Source organism: Bradysia coprophila (assembly GCF_014529535.1).
Source record: "Bradysia coprophila strain Holo2 chromosome IV unlocalized genomic scaffold, BU_Bcop_v1 contig_106, whole genome shotgun sequence".
In the NCBI taxonomy this organism is placed as follows: domain Eukaryota; kingdom Metazoa; phylum Arthropoda; class Insecta; order Diptera; family Sciaridae; genus Bradysia; species Bradysia coprophila.
The window spans coordinates 3,945,138-3,967,084 of NW_023503372.1; the positions used below are offsets into that span (position 1 = coordinate 3,945,138).

General features: G+C 34.0%; 4 protein-coding genes across 9 annotated transcripts in view; 1 reads left to right on the forward strand and 3 right to left on the reverse strand.

Moving 5' to 3' along the window:
* LOC119070965 (msx2-interacting protein) overlaps nucleotides 1–21,947 on the forward strand; it is a 59,985-nt gene that overhangs the window by 11,456 nt on the left and 26,582 nt on the right. For all 3 annotated transcript variants that reach the window (XM_037175536.1, XM_037175534.1, XM_037175535.1), the window contains one exon: nucleotides 15,891–16,000. In XM_037175536.1, coding sequence (XP_037031431.1) covers nucleotides 15,907–16,000 — 94 coding nt within the window. In that variant the 5' untranslated portion in view covers nucleotides 15,891–15,906. Of the gene's footprint in view, nucleotides 1–15,890; nucleotides 16,001–21,947 lie in introns of those variants that run through there.
* Nucleotides 668–5,673, reverse strand: LOC119070989. 4 transcript variants are annotated; one of them, XM_037175581.1, is made up of 3 exons: nucleotides 1,483–2,098; nucleotides 1,209–1,370; nucleotides 668–1,091 (listed from the first exon to the last, which is right to left on the reverse strand). In XM_037175581.1, the coding sequence occupies exons 1-3, from the start codon at nucleotides 1,948–1,950 to the stop codon at nucleotides 714–716; spliced, it is 1,008 nt and encodes a 335-aa protein (XP_037031476.1). In that variant the 5' UTR covers nucleotides 1,951–2,098; the 3' UTR covers nucleotides 668–713. The 4 variants fall into 4 exon arrangements, 3 of the variants coding, with proteins under 3 accessions (XP_037031476.1, XP_037031475.1, XP_037031474.1); XM_037175580.1 differs by lacking the exon at nucleotides 1,483–2,098 and adding an exon at nucleotides 5,131–5,673 and having other exon boundaries at nucleotides 668–1,370; XM_037175579.1 differs by having other exon boundaries at nucleotides 668–1,370; nucleotides 1,483–2,102.
* Nucleotides 2,776–3,758, reverse strand: LOC119071011. The gene is made up of 2 exons (XM_037175610.1): nucleotides 3,182–3,758; nucleotides 2,776–3,062 (listed from the first exon to the last, which is right to left on the reverse strand). The coding sequence occupies exons 1-2, from the start codon at nucleotides 3,602–3,604 to the stop codon at nucleotides 2,865–2,867; spliced, it is 621 nt and encodes a 206-aa protein (XP_037031505.1). The 5' UTR covers nucleotides 3,605–3,758; the 3' UTR covers nucleotides 2,776–2,864.
* LOC119070987 (prostatic acid phosphatase-like) lies at nucleotides 9,040–10,850 on the reverse strand. The gene is made up of 5 exons (XM_037175577.1): nucleotides 10,403–10,850; nucleotides 10,233–10,331; nucleotides 9,727–10,172; nucleotides 9,413–9,662; nucleotides 9,040–9,348 (listed from the first exon to the last, which is right to left on the reverse strand). Exons 1-5 carry the CDS (start codon nucleotides 10,592–10,594, stop codon nucleotides 9,115–9,117), a joined length of 1,221 nt encoding a protein of 406 aa, XP_037031472.1. The 5' UTR covers nucleotides 10,595–10,850; the 3' UTR covers nucleotides 9,040–9,114.

The window sequence follows — 21,947 nt, forward strand, 5'->3', positions numbered from 1 at the left end:
AAAAAGGTTTGTTGTTGAATTTTTTTTATTGTTTTTGGTTTTTATTTTTCATTCAGATTTTTTTTGCCTCTTCCACGCGGGAAGAACCATGCATATTATAAAAGCTATCTCATGTTATAAATAATTGGTCAATTATTTTCTACTGTAGTTTAACTTTAAAGCAGAAAAACGATGCCGAAGCAACAGCAACAAAAACAACAAAATATGTGGCACAATGAAGAGTGGAAACCTTCTGTGAAATTGCTTAATTAATAGGATACGACTGCATGATTACGTCTGGTGGTATATTAGTGTTAAATCATTCTAATTAAATTAATTTTACATCTGTTGTCGTTCGAATTATCTCAAATTGCTTAACAGATGTGATCGGCCATTTGTTTAAATAATCCTCATAGTAAATTATCTTCGGCTAATTTGTCTGTCTCTACTCAGATAAACACTTGATTCATGAATGTTCGTGCGAGTTACTTCTATAGAGAAAATGAACAAAGTCGTACTGAGATGTTGAACCACTGTTTCGATCTTAAGAAAATTTAATCAGTCTTTCAACGTTTTGCACTAATATTCAATTCAATTTCTCAGCAGACGACAGTGATACTTTATGCCCTAAAGATACCAATTTATACACGAACAAGTCTAGCGAATCATAATCGAAATGTTAACAGTTAACATACATTTATTTATTCAAATTTTCCTTAATTATACCTCACAATTTAACCCTGTTTGATGTGTTCGATTCCAACTATAATTTGATTACCTTGACTACTGGTCGCTACTGTCAACCTTGGCAATGATGTTGCTGTTGATTGAAATGCAGCAGCGGTCAGCATAGCGGTCTTCGCTGCAAGAGCTGTTTTGTACAAATATATTAGATAAATGAAGCCACTCATTAAAGCGACTGTTGTCAGAAGGAACACAAAAGACGTAATTATCCAGACTCTATTTTCATTTGTTTCTGGAGGAGTCGGAGTAGTGGTTGTTGGTGAAGCAGTTGTTTCATCGGTTGTCGCTTCTTCAGTTGTCGCTTCTTCGGTTGTCGTTTCTTCGGTTGTCGTTTCTTCGGTTGTTGTTTCTTCGGTTGTTGTTTCTTCGGTTGTTGTTTCTTCGGTTGTTGTCTCTTCAGTTGTCGTGTCTTCAGTTGTCGTGTCTTCAGTTGTCGTTTCTTCAGTTGTCGTGTCTTCAGTTGTCGTTTCTTCTGTTGTAGTTTCTTCTGTTGTAGTTTCTTCTGTTGTCGTTTCTTCTGTTGTAGTTTCTTCTGTTGTAGTTTCATCATCTATTTCACACAAAGCCTCATCAATTCTCGGATTAAGAATGTGCAAATATTGAATCGCCAACTTTGCTTGAGCTGTGACAAGAGCACGTATGCTGATCTAAAAACAGCGCGAAGAAATAAGATTTGCTTATGTTTATGTTTCATCATTATGTATAAGAACAAATTGAAGAATATATGAAAGCTCTGGCAGTAACAATTTCTTGATTTACCTTAGCATTTGCAACATTCCTTCCGACCTTGAAATTGTACGGTGTCCATACATACATATTCGAAGCTACAGCATTTATAACAGGAAAAACTGACTCTCCATCATCAAGATCAGTTACATCTATCTCTACATGCGACATGTCGTCAATAATCAAAGATTGCAAAAAAATTGATGTGGAAAATTCGGTATCCGCTTCCAATGTAAAATGATCTATGGTAGAAATACATGACCATCCGACTTGAGTATTGCTTAAGTAATACAAGGCATCGAGATAATTAGGAACAGTAGGATTATCTTCATATGATGTAATCGTAAAGTCACTAGCACTAGAACACTGGTCGAACATATTAACGGAATTAATTTTATTGAAATCTATTTTACGACACTCGAAATTATCATCTGCGGGAATTCCAATCAAAAGACATCCTATCGTCACGACAATATACTGTACCTTCATCGCGGTATTCATTACAAGAATTAAAGTTTTGAAATTAATAGCGTTACCGAACTCGAAATACGGCCAATTAGATATTTTCTGTCCAAAAAACACGAAAATACTGAAAATATTTGTTCAGTCCGATGATTGAAGTAATAAATGTTTGGCAATAAATTCAGAGTCCGATTAGTAACAATACCAGAAAGCCATAAAACAACGGCGATTAGTACTATCTCTCGAAACATTTTTTATTCGGCTGTCTGCGGCGAATTTAACTCGTATCGATTAGTAGGATTGATTCATTGGATTTCAGTAATTAGCTATATTTTCCAAAAAAATATATGAGGCGTAATCATAAATGTGAATTTTTAAGCGAAAGTTATCCAAATTGTCAATCCGAGGCAAAATCCGAAGGACAGGTGTGATTGTGATTGAAAACATAAATATTCAATCTCAATGTTATGCCATTTTGGGACACTGGGTCGGATCATCAACACTTCAGAAAAACAGATTTTCACCAGCAGCTGTAGAGTTCGTTCCGAATCTCATTGATTTTTAGTATTCGATTTACAATCACTCATTGATTTTTTGTCGAATTTTCTTTTCTGGTGAAATAAATCTTACCAATGCTCTCGAGTCAAAGCAAAACCGCAGAAAGACTCAATCCGTCCATTTTTATCCACAAATTACCTTTGGATTTGAAATCTTCAATGAAGAATCTTCATAGTGACATATACAAAATGTTAAATTGTAAAAATCTTGTACTTCATTTGTTTTAAGGTAAAATCCATAATAAAACCCCAAGTCGGGTTCATAAATGTTTTCATTTAATGATAAAAGATGCAATGACTGACAGAATTTTCATTTGAATATGGGTTATAATCTCAGATAAAATTTGAATATCTATAGCGCAAGAGCAAGTACAAGAACAAGCTGATGCGCAACTATCAGTTCTCGTTTCTGTCGATGTTTCTACTTCGATAGTTGTTTCTTCTTTGATTGTTGTTTGTTTGCTCTTCTGTTCTTGTTTCGGTTGTTGTTTGATCGTCTATGTCACATAGAGATTCGTCTATTTTCGGATTAAGAATGTGCATATACTGAATCGCTAGATTTGCCGACGTCGTGACAAAAGCTCGTACGCTAATCTGCAAAGACAGTAACGTAAATAAGAAGAAATGTGGGGAAAAAATTCTCCACCAGAATAGATACAAACTGAAGAATAAGAGTCTACGCGCTTAACAGTGTCTTATAATTCTTGACATACCTTAGCATTTGTAATTTGTTTTCCTAATTTCATTCTGTACAACTTCCATTCAAAATCACGTGTCGTTGATGCATTCACAACAGAAATGGCTGTTCCACTATCCAAATCAACTACTTCAATTTCTACTTCTGACATATCTTCAATGACATTGGATTGCAAATAAATGGCTGAGGAGAATTCGGTATCTTCTTCTAACGTAAAAAGCTCTGTGGTTGAAAAACACGACCATCCCTCTTTGTCGGTAGATAAGTAATACACAGAATTGTGACTGTATGGAATCACTGAAGAATTATACTCAAATGATTTGATCACGAAATCGTTAAATCCAATGCATTTTTCAATCGCACTAATTGAATTAGTTTTATTAAAATCTATTTTCCGACACTCCCAGTTATCATTTGCGGACGTTTCAATTAAAGACATCTGATAGTCAGCAAGATTGACTGAAGTTTCATCGCCGTATTCATTATGAATCGGAAACACCACACCGTGTCAAAGATTATATACTCAAAATATTGTTTCTAACCACACTGGCGTTCCAAGAAGCACTAATGTACTGAACATATTGTCAGTGTCCGATTGCTATTTAAGTATAATAAATGTTGTCAATTAAAGTCGGAGTTTTATTGGTGATAATAGCAACAGCCATAAAAAGGAGTGACGATTAGTATTGTCCGGGGCCGGACTGACTACCTGAAGGCCGATCGTGTAGTCTATAAAGCCATACCATAAATGAAGATTTTTAATAGAAAAATGAAAAGGACCCTTCAGGAAACGACTTAATTCCCAGTATGGCCAGTGGCCGGCACTGAAAGCTTCGGTTTTTGCTTCTACTTTTTTGTGAGCTATATCGATTTGAACAGTAATCGAAGCTTGTAAATTTTTCTATTGATACAAAGTTGCCGTTTCGGCCGGCGAAGACAATGACGACCCTTATGACTTTGAATTGAAGAATTGTTGGCACCTGACGCACTAACAGCTTTTGATAAAGGTCAGATGCCTAAAAGCTTTCGATAAAATCCTCTTCGATCGATTTTGGTCAATTTGTTTGTTCCGTCTTTTAATCAGGGTCTATTTTAGAGACTTAAATTCCCTACAACTCCAAAAATACCTAAAAACTACCACAAATTCTTGAATTCTGGTTTATCTTAAATACCATGCGAACATAATCTGTTTAGCTCAAAAAGATTAAAAAAATAAAAAAAAACTGAAAAGGCCATCAAAACAACGGAGACACTTGCTGTGTTAGAGAAACATATCGGAAAGTTAGGTTAATTTAATTTTCTTAAAATAGTCCCTGCTTTGAATAAAGAAAGGTTCGGCAAAATGGCTCTGGTAACTCGAAATTAAGTAAGACAGAGAAAATTTAAGGCAATAGGAATGCTCTTCTTTTCTAGAGTTTCGCACTAGATTTATACGCGTATGGAGGTAAGGCAACAGAGATCTGCTATGTTTAGCAAACTATCTTCTACCAAAGGACAGAACGAAAAAAACGTACCAAATAAAATCTCAGATCTCTGACTGCATTGTTTGTAGCAAAGTTTCATTGTTTCTGTTAATAAAGTACTTAAAAACTGCAATTTAGGTTTTAATTACAAGTACAAGTGCAAGAACAAGCTCTGCAAGTATTATCTGTTTCGTCAGTTGTAGTTTCCACTTCGGTTGTTGTTCCCGCTTCGGTTGAATATTCTCCTTCGGTGGTTGTTTCTTCTTCGGTTGTAGTTTCTGCTTCGGTTGTTGTTTCACCATCTATTTCACACCAATATTCGTCGATTCTCGGATTGAGAATGTGTAAGTACTGAATCGCCAACTTTGCTTGTGCAGTGACGAAAGCTCGTATGCTAATCTAAAACCAGTGTGAACATTATTTCTAATCTTTCACCGTTATGCATTAGAACACATTGAAGAATACATAAGAGAGGTCTGGCAGTAACCGTTTCTTGATTTACCTTAGCATTTGCAACATTCCTTCCCAATTTGATATTGTACGGTGTCCATACATACCTAGGCGAGGCTACAGCATTTATAACAGGAAAAACTGAACTTTGATCGTCAAGATCGATTACTTCTATCTCTACATGCGACATGTCGTCAATAATCAAAGATTGCAAAAAAATTGATGTGGAAAATTCAGTATCTGCTTCCAATGTAAAATGATCTATGGTAGAAATACATGACCATCCGACTTGAGTATTGCTTAAGTAATACAAGGCATCGAGATAATTAGGAACAGTAGGATTATCTTCATATGATGTAATCGCAAAGTCACTAGCACTAGAACACTGGTCGAACATATTAATTGAATTAATTTTATTGAAATCTATTTTACGACATCCGAAATTGTCATCTGCGGAAATTCCAATTAAAAGGAACCCGATCATTACGAAGGTACACCGTAATTTCATCGCTACTCAGAATATGGTCACTGACTCGTTTCTTTTCAAGAAGCTCACAAATACTGAACATATTCGCAGAGTTGGATAACTTAAGTATAAATGAATAATGTCAATATACTCGGGATTTGATTGGGGAAATGACTCTCGTAAAAAGTCATAAAGCTGTGGTGATTAGTACTAATCTCCAAAAACATCTTTATTCTGCATTCTACATGTTAACTGCAGTGAATCATCGACTTCATAAAGATAGTAGTGATGGATTTTGTTTCGGTTCTTGTCAAAATATATTTAATGGCATCGCAATTTTACAATAAAACGTTGGCTGTCGTTTATTGTTTAATGGCGACGCCAAATAAATCAATAAATCAATCGCCAATGGACAGGTGAGACCAAATAAATACGTGTCACAAGTGTGTGAAAAGAAATTTGCTCGAAATCAAATATATTTTGACGAATTTCCTTTGTTAAGAATATTATTTTGCCGTGTTATACCACCTAGAAACCCCAATTAGGCGCTATCGCATTTGTAATTCTTAGCTGAAAATTTCTTTATAAAACAAAGTTGTCACTTAAAATGGGTTGGAGCAGACCTTACTGCGATTTCAGGTGATTGATTACCAAAAGGAAATTTAGATTTTTGTATGAAAATGCTTTTAAAAAAATGCTCTGGTTTGGAACCTGAACCAGCCCAGCCCTGGTTTGGAGATTGTTTTTTTATTAGTGAGGCTCGACCTCCAAACGCCAAATTCGTCAAAATAAAAATCTACGAACCAGTACGATGTCCGATTTCTACATTTAAGAAATGTTCGATGTGTCTACTAGTGAGTGAAAAAAAAAATCTGATCTTCGATCTTTCTTACTTAAAGACAGTCAATTTTTATCATTTTCAAAAGGCAAGCGTACCATTGAATCTGTTACTTCATTTGATAAAAACTATCGTCAATTGTTTGGTACAAATTCCTTTCAATCCTTTCATTTGTCTTAGCAAAGATATATTGCTATTTAAGAGAACATTATAGCTCAATTATCATAATTACCTTCGTTGTCGATAACAGATGGATGGCCTTTTCTAAAATATTCAGGCGCCAATAGTGTAAAAATATCAAAAGCTTTCTCAAAAGCTCGTGAAGTCGGAGCCTTTTTATTTCGATGTTTGTAACTATGAACTTCTGCCAAAATTCGATCCAGGTACATACTCAATCTATATTGCATTGATCAACCTAGCGGCCAATAAATGATGCAAAATGATTTCTATTTTAAATGCAACCATTCACGTCATACGATTATAATAGTTTTCTCTTCAAATAAAAATCGAAAAATCTCTTATTCGCACAATTTCCCATCATATGGAATTTGTCGGCGCCAGCCAATACTCAAACGATCAGACCATTGAATTTGAAGCACACAAAGGGTCATTAAATTGCCGTGTGTATTCTTTTCGTTCTCTTCCCATTTTTGTTTTGGTTTTTTTTTTCGAAACAAGGCTTTTAAAAGCGATAATCTTATTTTATAAGTTCATAACCAACAAATCTCAACCTATTTACCTTTTATTCACATCTTTTTTTCCCCCTTTAAATTCTCATCTCTCACACATTATACTTTTTGTTTGGTCGTTTTTTTTTGTGTGTGTTATTATTAACATTTTATAAATAAATAAGATGTATCGATAATGTGTCGTATGAATCGTGTTTCTCTAGCCGTGGCCTTGAAAATAAGAAAGAAAAAACCATAAATACAAAGCGCATACTATAAAGAGAATTTTCCTTTACGACTTTATGCCTATACGTGTATAATGTAATTTCATATCAGCTGAACTATGGTATAATTAAATCTTATTTTTAATGTGGAACTTTGTTTTTTTCTTTAATAAAATAAGCATAACGCTGGCAGATATTTGTACGTATAAATAGTTTTATAGTCCGGATCGATTTGCTGTGATATCTGGGAAAAGTGAATTTAAGGCATCGAATTTTGAATTTCTTGAATTTGTTGTTATGCTTTGTTGAGCAGCAAATCGATTTACTTGTCTGATGTTGTTGAAATTGAAAAAGACGTGACAACATAAGGTATGGTACCGCGCTTACAGGGCCTATTTGTGTGAAATTTAATCTTGATGATTCTCACAAATTCTTCAACTCTCAAAATTCGAAAAAAAAATCCTGAAATTATTGAAAATTCTCGAATTGAAGGGATTCAAGAATGTAAATTTTCGTGTCATTTTCAGTATTTTTAAAATTCACAGAGTCCTTCAAATTCTTAACATCCTCCAAATTCTTGAAATTTACAAAATTATTTAATTCTCCTTTGACTTAGAAATGCTCGAAATTGTAAAATTCAAAAATTTAATTTCTTGAAAATTCTCGAACTAAGAACTTGAATTTAAATTGTCGAAATTCTTAAAATTGTGACAATTTCTGTCGATCTACATCACTCCTCTGACGGCCATACAAAATGCTGTTGCTCACCGCTTCTTCAGAAACTCGCCGTTTCTTGAGAAAGTCGTTGTTTCTCGTGCCGTCGATTTTTCAGTGTAATTTTCAAATGCTACAAACTAAAGCTACAAAATTGGGTTAATGCAGCAACCACTAACTGAAAAGAAATCTTGCAATAGAAAACAATAATTTTTCTAAACTAATCATTCCTGGGAATCCCCGGTCCATAGTGACTGAGCCTCAATTCCACTTGTTTTATCATGCGCTTAGAAATTGACTTATAATTTTAAGATTCGAAACAGGCCGTGAAAAGTTTTAGGTTATGTTCAGATTTCTCATTAAAATTACCCGAACGTGACCTTATTTATTGTTGACCTGACACAGCCTGATATCGCCTGACTTGACTTTAAATACATTTTAATGAGAAATTTAAATGTAAAATGAAAAAAAAGTCAGGTGACTTGCGAACCTGAGAAGTCTGGTGGTGTCGCGGTCGGGCTATTTTCTATTTTCAGGTCAAATGACATTTCAGATTGAGTCAGATCAGGTCAAAATTAAATCAATCTGGTTCAGGTAAAGACAGGCTCAGGTAACCTGACCTGATTCCGATCCTTGATTATAAGTTAATAGAGTATCAGTATCAGTCGTTCTGAGCCTAACCCAGTCACTTACTTGTATTTTATATGAATAAAAATGGATTTCTTCAGCTAAATGTTAACGTACCAGTATCAGTCACTGTTCCTAACCCAGTTCTTGGGTTTTAGTGAAAAAAATGAGTTTTTCCATACTCTTTCGAATTTTTCCTAATTTTCCAATTTTTTCCTTAATTTTTCCTGTTGGTATTGGTACAGTCACGTTATCAGGAGACTACGATTTTCGCTAATAATATCCCGACAATCAGGAACCTACTTGTCACGCAGAATGTATCGTTGTTTCGTTACGTAATTTATGAACGACCCCTTACTGTAACAGATGTCACAAGTAGAAAATTATGGAAAATCAGTTTGAAGTGACCAAAATGCCAAAGTTTTTTTATGATACAAAAGTGATGTTTAATCGAGCCGGTATAATAAATAATAATAAAAAATGCACAAATTTACCTAACTTATAACTGATCCGTCTGTTCCGGTATCTCACATTCATCATCAAATTGTTTCTTCGGTATGATATGGTCATAGATTTCGTACATTTTCGATAACGGACACTGTGTTCCACATCCAGGGATCTGAATTGGTTCTGGCGTTTTGTCTGAGGTTTTATAAAATATCTGAACGTAATATTCGTCGTCACGCTTTCGCATTTCCAAAATTATAGTTGAGACATACGGGACCAACTGGTTCTGTCAACGAAACGATTTTCAGACATTTAACAAAGAAAAAGAATTTCGGAAAAGCATTTCTTACATCTGAAAGGTCTAATGAGCGTAAAAAGCTGAACAGAGTCAGATCATGCGAGCTGAACATCCACATTTTTCGGTTCGGTGTCAGTGTATTGTTTGATTTCGATTTGAACCGATCTAGGATGTCCTTGAGCAAGAATCCGCTGGCATATCTGGACATGAACTTCGTTCCAGTGAACTGACTGTAAAATCTGATGGATACTTGGTCGATATCATCATTATTCGGGTAATAATTTGCCGCCCATTCCGGAATTCTTAAATAAAAAATTATTTCCTTAAATTGCTGACCAACAAACGGCGCTTATCGTTCACGCTTACGTATAATTATGAGTGGTCTCACAATGCCATGCATCACGCATGACTGACACTTGGTATAAGGTATTGATGATTTCTCCAGTATGTAACGTGAAATTGTCGAAAATCGGCTGAATCGATTTTAGATAATCTTTCATCTCATCCGAAGCGAGGTACCGTTTGGTCGCATTTAAATACGACGTGCAATTAGGTATTACTGCTGCAACCAAATAATCCAAATTTGCTGGTACAGTATGTACGGGTATCGGTTGCCACAGCAAATTTCTCTTCCAAATCAGTTTCCCTCGCGGTGGATACATTGCTGCCAATACACTTTGGGCGCTCATTATAGTGCGATCCACATCGGATGATCTCACATAAATTTCACTTCCATCGTATTCATTACTGATATATTTATTGTATCTGCGTCGCAACCACAGCCCCAACGCATACCCTTGTTGCTTTCCCAACTGTAAAATGAAAACGATGCGTGCAGTACGTAAAGTATTCAAATCATTGCATCAACTTACAGCAGTCAATTGTCCCCATCCTTCTGGCCAGTAGGACAGATCAGTGTAACTACTACCTGGTGTGGCATTAACTGGATTTCGATCACCGTGCCGATAAAGCTAAATAGTTTTGGAGGAAGCGGTGTAATGTCTCGACACAATGAGTTGGCAAGTTTAAAAAAATCACAAACCACATGGACAAAAATCAATTCTCCTTCCGCTTCCGAATTCTTTAAATATTCACTGTCCGCTTCCAAATAACTCAAATCTTCAGTCTCCGTAGTTGATATGTGTGAACTGCACGTCCAGATGCATATCGACCCCATAATTAAAACTACAAGGCCGAACACACAAATTGAAAAAACGTCACAATATTTAGCCATACTTTCTGGTCGAATTATTCGCGATGAACTAAGCTGTTAGTTTCTCAAGACGATACCGCTAAATAATAAATTAAACTAAGATGCTGCCCTCGTATCTAAAGGTTCAACTAATCTGTCTGTTGATAATCGCATTCAAAAGATACTTTGTTAGCCGACACACAATTTAATTGAAATGAATGGGAATGAGTTTAGACGAAGCGGAACATCGTGGACGAACTAATTTGTCGAAATCTAAAGCGATTATTTTATGCACTCGAGAACAGTCTAAGATGTGACCAAACGTATTAGAAAGGGAAAACGCTATACAACATAAAGACTGTAATAGACCGAGTTTTGATTGGGATAGTCACATTTCATGTTATATAGATCTCAGCTGTTTTGCCATTGTGATTTGTATGGGTAAAAGAGCGGAAATCGATAAAACTCGAAATGTCACATTGTAGACTGTTCCAGACTTTACAAAACAATCGCTTTCGATTTCGACAAATTAGTTCGACCACGACATTCGAAAAATAATCTGTCTGGGTCGAGATTCTTGAGTATTCTCACGATTCTTGAAAATTGTCCAATTCAGAATTTGAGAATTTTTCGCCAGTTCTTTTCAATTCTGGCGGACTATTTTAGACTATTTGCTCTCTTATTACTGAAATATATGGACGAGTCAACGATCCCAACTTGTCAATAAATTTCTTTGTTTCTGGACCCATGCAACCTAATGATTCAAAGGCAAGGGGGGTAAATAAATAGTTTTCTTTAAGACGTATATAATGATTATGCTTAAATCTCTCCGCTTTATCTGCAATAGACCCTGCTTTCTTAGAGGATTCACTGATGTATGAAGGAGCCAACGTATCACTGTTTTGATGACGCTTCCTAGATCCTAGATGTCGAAAAAGCTAGTAAGACAGGGCAAAACAGTGTGTTTTGCTTATTTTTCATGTATATCTCACAAATTATCTTGATTTTGTATTGATATGCAAATGGTTTGGTTGGATGCAAGCTATACAAAATCAAGATAATAATTGCTCCCAAAGCCAGCAATACAACTTAAGAGACAATATCTCACAAAGTTTCGGTTCGGCCTAGAATTATGACCGAAACGTCAAATGAAAGATATTAACACGATGATTAAGAAACAATAATAATAAAAATGGGTTTCATCGATATGTAAAAAAAAACATTAAACTACACCGTAATTATTACGCTGTTGGCGAGACTAAACAGAAAATCTAACGAACTTAAACATCGGCTCCGGAGTTTATTTTCCCCCGGAGTCAGTAGAACAGTGGATATGCATGTTTTTCCTGAAAATTTCTCACTTTCGCTAGAAGTACATCCAATTGTTTTAAATAGATTTCGAGGTAAAGTTTTGTGTTTGCCACCAATCTACTGTCCACCAATCAACATCTTTGAACTGCATCCTTTTCCTATTTTCACGCACCTCTCTGGCTTACGATTATCTACAGCCAATCTCTAGTGGAACATAAATTTTAGGTGTTTTCACTAATTGACTTATCAGTCGAGTATAAAGTTCATGATTTTTATTACTTATATGAACGTTAACACAGGCATATACTGATTGAAGTCATATTCGAACCATTGGTGAAGACAGACATTTCGTTCCATAATTTGAACATTTCATTGTTAACCTTTTAGACACCTCGTCTTTACATCTGTTATCGATAACAACGTTTCTAAACTAATGAAGGTATAGTAGCTATATTTCACACCTGCCGGTAAATTTGTTGTTGTATCAAGTGTGAGGTTAATCTGACGTGTTAAGCCAAAACACGTTATCGCATTTGTTTGTGTGCTTTGGAGAGCTTTTGTATGGTTTGATATATTTTTTTAATTCCATCGGAAAACTGGAATACAAAAGAAGATCAAAGTTTTTTGTAATGCACATACACAAATGTGATATAGTGTATTGGCTAAACACGTCACGGTCAATGCTGCTGTGTTAAGCCAATACTCCGTATCGTATTTGTTATTTTGTTATTAAAGAAGTTTAGATAGCTTTAAGCTAATTTGACATTACACCGAAATATTCCACTTTTCCAATGTAATCCAAAAGAAGCTCAAAGTCTTCGAAAGCTCTTCAAAGCCGACCGTCAACGGAGATATAATCCTCCACCGTACGTAATACATGTTATGCCAAACACCAGGTAATACTTTAAACAAAGGATGTAACAGATTAAGCGATTGTAATGTTCGTTACTTACCACTCTTGACGTTTCAAAGATTTTATGCTCATTTTTTACCCTTTTTGCGGGTCGAAAATAATTAATAAACAGCGTGACGTCATTTGTGAACAGTCCACAAGAAACAGTTTCAGCATCGTAAGTAGCAGATTCAGACTTGTTGTTTCCTTAAGACCATTTGCAATGTAAAAGCAAATACCGATACTGATGTGAACATATTCATATCTTTGCAATATAAATGCACATACCGTTAGTTTAGTGACTATCCATTTGCAATACTTGAAAACTATTCTTTGTTTTGCCTTTTGTAACCAATTGACTCTATGGCAATATTTTTTATAGATTTAGGAAATGAAATAAAAAAAATCCCAACAGCCTTAATGACGGTAATTTTCAGTTATTATGAGTAGAATTCGGTTCGAAAGTTGTCCCATATCCACGATAGTTTTTTCATGTAAATTTAGGATGGTTACACTATAATCTTCTGTGCTCAGGCTAATTGGAAAACAATGTAATCATCTAGAACCCCAATTGGATTCATTAAGATGCAATGTGTGTCACTCGGAAACGGCTGTTTTGTTTTATTTACTTTCCAAAATCAGTTCCAAATTAATGACCAACGCAAGTATTAATAAATAAATAAATATTATGTGTGGGCTATATCGTAAAGTGAATGTAACTTTGGGCGATCATGAAATGTGGTGGATATATAAACTGAACAATTTGTAGCAAAATAAAGTAAACATCTTTGAATTTCAATATTATAAATAGTTACGAATAACATCTCGACTATATGGACACCGTATTATAGAAATGGTAAATGGTGAAAAATGCGTGTGCGTATTTATTTAATGCACCATAAGAAAGTACCATGCCATTGTACAGAGATTAATTATCAGACTTATAAGAGTTGTCTTAATTGGACCAGTTTCTGCCCCATAAGACATTATTTGCAAATCACATATTTATACATTACACACATGTATATATATAGTCGAAAAGGTCATAATAATTGTGGCTGGAGAATCGTTAAGTACATGCAATGTTGTAAACTCGAAGTTTAGACGTACTTGTGCATTATAATGTAAAATGCCATTAATATTTATTCGTGTTTTATAAGGTAATTATTAATTTGTTTATGCGTCCATAAATTGACTGCATATGCGCGTAAAGAAACACATAAAAAGAGCATACACATTGTGGTGTCTTAGGTGGTCTTGTTGTTAAATTGTTGAAACTAAAGTATACCATTAAAGCATACTTATAAATATTCCACTCTCGGTTGGGAAACGACGAGAAGATATGAAATTAAAATCTATCTGCTCTGCATAGAGAAAAATTCAATTCGCTGATAAATATCCGTAAATTGGCTGTTCTCAGCTGTTCTCATTGATGGAATGTAGAAAATGGATCCAGTGGGTGTTTTCGAAGAAACTTTGATTGGAACGTTGATTTGGAAAGGTGTGATTTCGAGGCACTTGTTCACGTATGAAGTGAAGTCAAGTAATCAGAGAATCTTTTTGAAAAACCATTTTTCCAAATTTTTCTTGGATTTTCTAAAATTTTCATATTTTACTGAATTTTCCTACATTTTTCCAAACAAATTTTTCTGAAATTAAGGAATTTTTCTAGATTTTACTACATTTTTCCGAATTTTCCCAAACACATTTTTTTTGAAAATTAGGAAAAAAATGGAAAATGTTGGAAAGTTCAAGAAAATATCGGAAAATGTTTTCTTAAAAATAGTCCCTACTTGAAATCGAATTGAGAGGATTTTTCGAAAAAAAAACATATAGAAAAGGTTCTAGAATCGAATTGACTGACTTTATAGATAGACCTGATTTGGTAGGCCCTAGTCTCTTATCCAAAATAAAAAACTGACTTCGAACACTTCTTTCTCCCCAGGCACTTGAACAATTCTCACAAGATTTTTTCTATTTTTCCCAAAGGTAGAACAGATATCCCTTTAAAATCGGAAAAAGCACTTCAAAAATTCTACCAATGTCTTTAACTGTATAATAAAAGCTGTACATTCAATTTACCTTACGTCTGCGGCTTTCTGGTTAGATTATCTTTTGAGAAAACAACTCACAATAGCTGTAACTCGGCTTTTATATGACAAACCAGCTAATCCGGGCTTTAGCTGGATTGTAATTCATTTCACCATTTAGAAACAGAATAGCGAATCTTTTACTTTTTTGTTCTAATTTAATTGGCTTTCACTGCGAAATCTATTACTTCATCAGATTTAAACTTTTTACTATGAGAGATTCTATTTTACTATATGTCGATAACATATGCCGTTTATGAAAGGTGTTACAAACTTGTGTTATGGATCCGTTATTTTAATTGGTATATAATAAGTATAGAAAACCCGTACAGATTCCTCAAGCCAATAAGTCAGACCGAATTTGCTTGTTAAAGAGGCGTCGTACAATTAATATAATGAACTTTGCCTTCGAAAGCTTATCTTTTATGACCTTCCACATACTTTATGAAGTCAAGATAATTCCAAGAACAGTAATTATTATTTTCCTGGCAGAGAAACACATTGTGAACGTTTTATATTATGTTTCATCGATCGTAACTTATGGTACATTAACTCGTTAAATGCTTCTAACGATTATAAATTAGGAATGAATTACGCAATGTTTAATGTGCATTCGTATCGACATAATTTACGAACAAAATGATGTCAAGAAAATTCTCAAACAATGAGATTGAACCGGATAGATGAACTGCTTGAAAATTAATTTAATTTATTGCCCATTACATCCAATATAATTAATAATAATAATAAAAAAAGCGAACCTAATATACACATGTCTGTTTAACAATAAACCTTTAACATTATCTTCCATTAAAGAAATTCATTGCAAGTTGAGCAAACAAATAACCTCCACCATTTTCAATTTTCGATCATTTTCAGAACATTAACTTGTTGTCTGTTCTTTGTAATGGATTATGTAAATATGCACACAAATAACAAAAAAACTGATTCATTAACTCCAAACAGTACAGTATTGATTGTGTCGAGACAATTTAAGTGTTCATTTGTTGTGTTTTTTTCATTTTCTTTTCTTTTCTCTTTCAAGGAGGTAATGTCACAAAATGGAATCCAGCGTTGAGCGTACAGATTCACAGAAATCTCAAAATAATGGTCCTCGCGTATCGTTTAATAGGGATGTTCACGTCAAACGGATAGGTTAGTTATGTTTAATGTTCGTTGTGTTTGAATGTATTATTTTTTGGTTACCATTTTAACACTTCGCGGTCGGATTAATTTCTCACAACTTTCATTTCAATTAAAAATACATAACACACGTTTGGTCATTGTACGTATACAGTAGAGCAACTATTATAAGCAGGGACCATTTTTTCATATTTTCTTGAATTTTCACATATTTTCCTGGATTTTCCTTAATTTTCCAAAAAAAAGTGGGAAAATTTAGGAAAATATGGAAAAGTTGTCTTCTCAAAATAGTCCCTGATTATAATGTAAGCATTAAACATACATCGAGTAGATCAAATCCTTGATCGAAAATTGTAAACTTTTCCGAATCAAATGGTTGACAGGGAGGTCTTCCACACTCAAAGAAATATGTAATCCATATATTATCTGAGTATAAACTGTCATAACAACTGTCAGATATTATATAAAACATCCATATCGCCATCATAAGCGTAGCTAAACAGAATATTCAGAGGAAAAGCGTTTTTGTCGAGTGACAGATAATTGTGTACTTTGAGTGCAAAAGGATTCTTTCTAAAAGAAAATCCCTAGACAATTTTCTGAGGATTTTCTGGTTATTTTTTTGTTTTTCTCTAATTTTTAAGGATTTTTTGTCTTCAATAGTATTTTACATGACTAGGGATAAAAAGATGAAAAGTAGAATTTTTGTGTGAATTTTGTTAATCCGAGGCGAAGTCGATGTCAATAAACACACTAAAACGAGACTTTTCATTTTTATCCTAAGCTATGTAATGGATTTCACATACTTAGGGTGTCGAATGTAGTGCTTGAAACATTCGGTTATCGACGCATGCAGCACGTAAAAGAATTTTGCAATAATTTCCTATAATTCAAAAAAATTCAAAGGATTTTTGTTGAGTATTTTCAACGAATTTGATAATTTTCTGTTAGCATAAAAGGATTCTACGTATATCTACCCTCGGGATTTTTATAAGTCTTACAGCGGACCCACCTGATTAATATGTGTTCTTTTATGGCAAAATGTTAAAACTAATGAAGTAAAAGATTTTGTACCAATATGAAAAACTCTTGAATCAATAGAAGTAGCGGATTCGATAAGTACACTGATAGTCACCAGTGGTGATATTCAATTCATGCCATTCTTAGGAGTAATAAAAATCAAATTTTCAAATCTTTTTCGCCTCGCAGGGATGAAAATTTAACTGAAACGTAATCGAAAGCACCTGAGGTAGGGATTAATATTTGATTAAAAAAAAAATTGGCGCCTATCAACATCCATAATGTTTGCAAATTCCTGTTCTGTTAGAAAGCATAATCGTTTGCGCAACAATTTTAATATTTCCCTTACATAACACTTCTACATACCTGCTTCTATTGACTGATATCTGTTTAATTCAGTTGTCTTCGCCAATTAACTGACGCGGCGCAAAAATACTCGCTTCATTTAACTCTAATATTATGTTAAATGCAAACTAATTTATTCAAAATGAATAATATTAAAATATTGAAGAGACTAATTTAAATTACCGTCTTACATACATCATTAATTCGCAACAGGTATAATATTAATAGGCAACTGATTATCGAAAATTATAAAATAGTTTTTCAAGTGGTAACTTGGCATATATTTTATGGCAACACGGTGTGAATGTTATACGTACTGTTTAAGCGAAATATATTTTTTTTTCTCTATTTGAGACCTTTACTGACCTAAACATCAATCAATGTTTTTCTATATAGTTCACAAGCACATTGAGTCGTTGAACTTTGCCAGTGAGCCTTACTTTTGACGATGACGATGTTCCTTTTTGTTGATTTAATGTGGAAGAATGTACGGTTTTAACGACACTGAAAAACTGAGAAAGTTAATCAACTTTGTTTGTTTTTTCGTACGTTAAAAAATATGTTGGAACCTGCACAAAAACCTTAATGAAATTAATGAAATGCTGCCGCAATTTTTCGACGAATTTAATTGTGGGTGTTTTAAGCTTACTGTTGTAAAGGTATTTTTTTGTACAACTTATTTTGAACCAAAATTATAAGTTACATGACTTTTTGTTTGTTACATTGTATAAGAAATTTAAAAGTTGAATTATACCCACCTGAGTTCGAAAAAAAAACGGAATGAATAAGAAACTGAAAACATCATTGTCAATTCAGTTAGCGACTCGAACATTCACTTGAGGTATTTAAGCAAATTAGAGGAAGTGTAAGAATGGTAAACATTTATATTTACCACCATGGTAGTGTTTCGTTCGAACAGCGATGACAAAAATAAACGACGAGCTTTGACGAATAGAATTTTTTATAGCAAAATGTAGGGTAATACTAATGAAGTAAAAGATTTCAGTAGATTTCAGAAGTAACAGACCCGCAATTTATTTTGTGTGTTATTGATGGGCAGGACCGGACTAGCTAAAAAAGCCCACACAAAAAAAGCACCGTTATTTCTCCGTAAAAAATTTAAAAAGACCATCGAGAGTCGCCTGTCCGGGTCTGTCACTGGGAAGATTAATTTGAATAACCTGTGACTTGATGAAGCTTCATATGTCCTAAATGTGACCTTTGGCCGCATTTTGAGTGTTTATAGTAGTCAAATGGTAACTACAGTCGGCGACTTTGAAATAAGTGTTTTTTCACCTGATCCACTACAGCCTACAGAGCCTTGAAGCATTCACTCTTTAACTGAATCTGACAAGTTTCTGAGCCTTTACAAAACTTTTGTAACTTCACTGGTAAAACTGGAACTGTTTTTCATCGCTTATTGTATGGTTGTCATACTATACTATACTTGCTTCACTGCCCATTGAAAGAACGTTCTTTTAAATCGAATTTGATTCAGTGTGTGTATGTAGATGATTGAAACTGAAACACGAATTTAATAAACCTTGAATGCGACACTTTAATCATACTAAATGTCCTATTTAATTAACTTAAATTAAGTGCAATATGATGGCGACGAGGATGATCCAACACAAAACAACAAAACCTTACTACACGTGCGAGTTCGCAAAGGTCACATTGAATTTCTTCAGACATACGAATAGAGTTTTGAGTAAAAGACCATCCCACACCCGTTTTCGTCGCACCATATAATGCGATGTTCACAATAAATTTCCCGTAGTCGATTGATTGTGTTTAATAATATTAACAAAAGAAACTTTTTAATGTAAGAAATGATGTGATCTTTAATCCTGGTCTGGGTCGGTTTAGAGATAGTTGCAATAAATTTATTATTGTTTTGATTACGTAAGTTAATTAATTCTGCGTTATGGCCATAGAAAATGGATACAATTGCTAATTGATCGAAGATTATTGAATTAACAACAAATATCTTACCTCGTCGCTGACGTCAGTTATTTATGAGGAGTGCAACGATAAATTACGTCAAGTAAAATGCATTGCTTTCTAAAATCTGTATCTAAAATTCAATAGATCGTTTCCTGATGTATATTAGTTTCACTTGAGAAAATTAGTCTTAAACTTTTGACTGTTTAACCTTTTAGAAACGACAAGCGAATATATAATTCTTAAGTTCTTTCACATCTTTTGTTCAAATTATAGCTTATTGTTTGACACAATAGCTATTTGTTTACTGAGGAGAGAAAATAGGAAATTCCAACAAGAGCAATGTTTTCACTTGACTTGAAATTTCCATTTTTCCTGACAATTTTTGAAAGTTCAATTGAGATAAATTCTATCTTCATCCTGCGCCATCCGAAAGTTGACCATTCCGTAGCAATTTTCCCTCTTCAAAAATGATCATATTACATGTGGACTATTTTCGGTTAGTAAACCAGAACAAACAGCTTTAAAATTCTCGCCAACTCACTCATGTGTTTTTACAAACGAGCAGTTGTGAAGTGTGCAGTTGTGGTGTGAATTTTGTAGTTCCGGGCCGAAGCTGAGGTCTATAAACACACGAGACTTTTCATGTTTTTATCGCTTTTGATTTAATTAAATACATTGTACAATTGTACATGCCCCAGGGCCTAATTTTGAGAATTTTTTAAATTCTTTAATATTCAGATAGCTCAGATCCTGATAGCTCTTGAAATCCATGAAAATTCTTGAAATCAAGATGTTCGATAATTTTTAAGGATTTCCAGAATTTTCAGAAATTTCAAGGGTTTTTATGAAGCTGATGGCGTCAAAACATGTACTTGAAACAAGTGGTTTGTGGTTAAAAAGTAAGGTTAATAATACCGCAGACAGGGAAAGTCTATTCCTTCATTTGTTTAAACATACATTTCGCCATATAAGACCATGTAAAGCGTCGACCATCACGTTATATTTCGTCATTTCTGACGACAACAGATGATATGGTTAAAAGGTGGTGTACCACTATCGTTCAAAAATTCAGCAAAAAAATGGATTATTAACAATATGTTAACAGGTATAAAACATTTAAATTAAACATATTGGCTACACGCCTACGTATTCTCATTGTGGAGTTTTTTCATTTCGCATTAAAGGTCATGTAAAGTGCACACTTCAGAACACAAAGTTTTGATGTTAAAATGTCGTTGGTTGTACCTTTGAAATGACCTTGTCTGATTAAAACTGAAATAGCAAAAAGAATCATTTTTCGCACACAAAACACAAAAAAACAAATCGAAGTCGTTGGAAAAAAATGTATGAATTTTTGGAAGTTTTGTCGAAAACTTAAGTTATTCACAGCACAAAACATATATAATAACGAGAAGAAAACATTTTATTAAGTTGGCAAACCAGTTTATTGTTGAAAAGTTATTATATGACAAATATAATACACCTTGTTGGTGTATAACTTATCACATATAAGAACATGCGAATTGATAGGTAGGTTTTAGACGATTACATTTTGTATAACTATTTTGTGTATATGCGAATAGGAATATTGGCACTAAGCGGAAATTTGCATAATCATTTCTATTTGTTTCTCATCAATGACGATATATTTTCGCGCAGAATAGCGTCGATATTACGATAGCGATTTAATAATTAATATTGGTTATAAGTTAGCCATTAATCAGACGACTTTTTTTTTTACTAAATTGTCATTACGATTTGAAATGAAAAGTTTGATTCGAAACTCGTTGTCATAATCGCTATGATCGTTGGAAGCTGTCTGAGCAGGAAATCGTTGTATGCACTGTGCAACGATACGTTACCATAAACTTTTGACCTTTTCAAGTATCACCAGCGAAAAAGAAATCCAATGGACCTCTTGTAATTGAATATCAATTCATTTGTAACTCTATTTTAATGATGAAACTCCTTGTTTTGTATTTTACTTGCATCACCCCCCGAAAGTGAGTCAGTACATGCATGATACTAGGATTAAAAATAACTTTTTGGAAGTAATTGTAGATTACGTCCTTGTTGGGAACTGTTTATTTTGCCAAGTGAGCCGAGTGCGACGGATGCTACCACACATGGAAAAAAACGAAGTTTCAAACAAGGACATCAGACGTCAGTTATTTTTCCTTACTAAGCCCCCGGGTGAGTTTCAACGCTAATGTCAATGAAGTAATGACTCATTTCCCGGGTGGTCAGTGACTAAATGAATTTACATGATCTTGATACCGTTCGTTCGAAAATGGCTAGGTAAAACAATAGAATTGGTGTAAAATCCATTACAAAACTCTGGATAACAATGTAAAGTCATGTTTTCGTACATAATTGTTGACCTCGGCTTCGCCTCACACGAAAACTGGTCTTTTCAACTTTTTATTCCTTGACATTTAAATAAAATTGGTTTCGCCTCTAAATGCTTAGTTCATGTTGCTAATGAACGGTGTCGCTCAAAACAATAACTTATAATTATAAGACTCTAATGTGATGAGAACATCGTCCTTTAGAAGCCTTTAGAAGCAGTCGAAGCAACGAGTTTAAGTTTTTCAATTATTATTTTTATCACAAATGTCAACCATTTACAATTGCTTTTGTTTAAAAC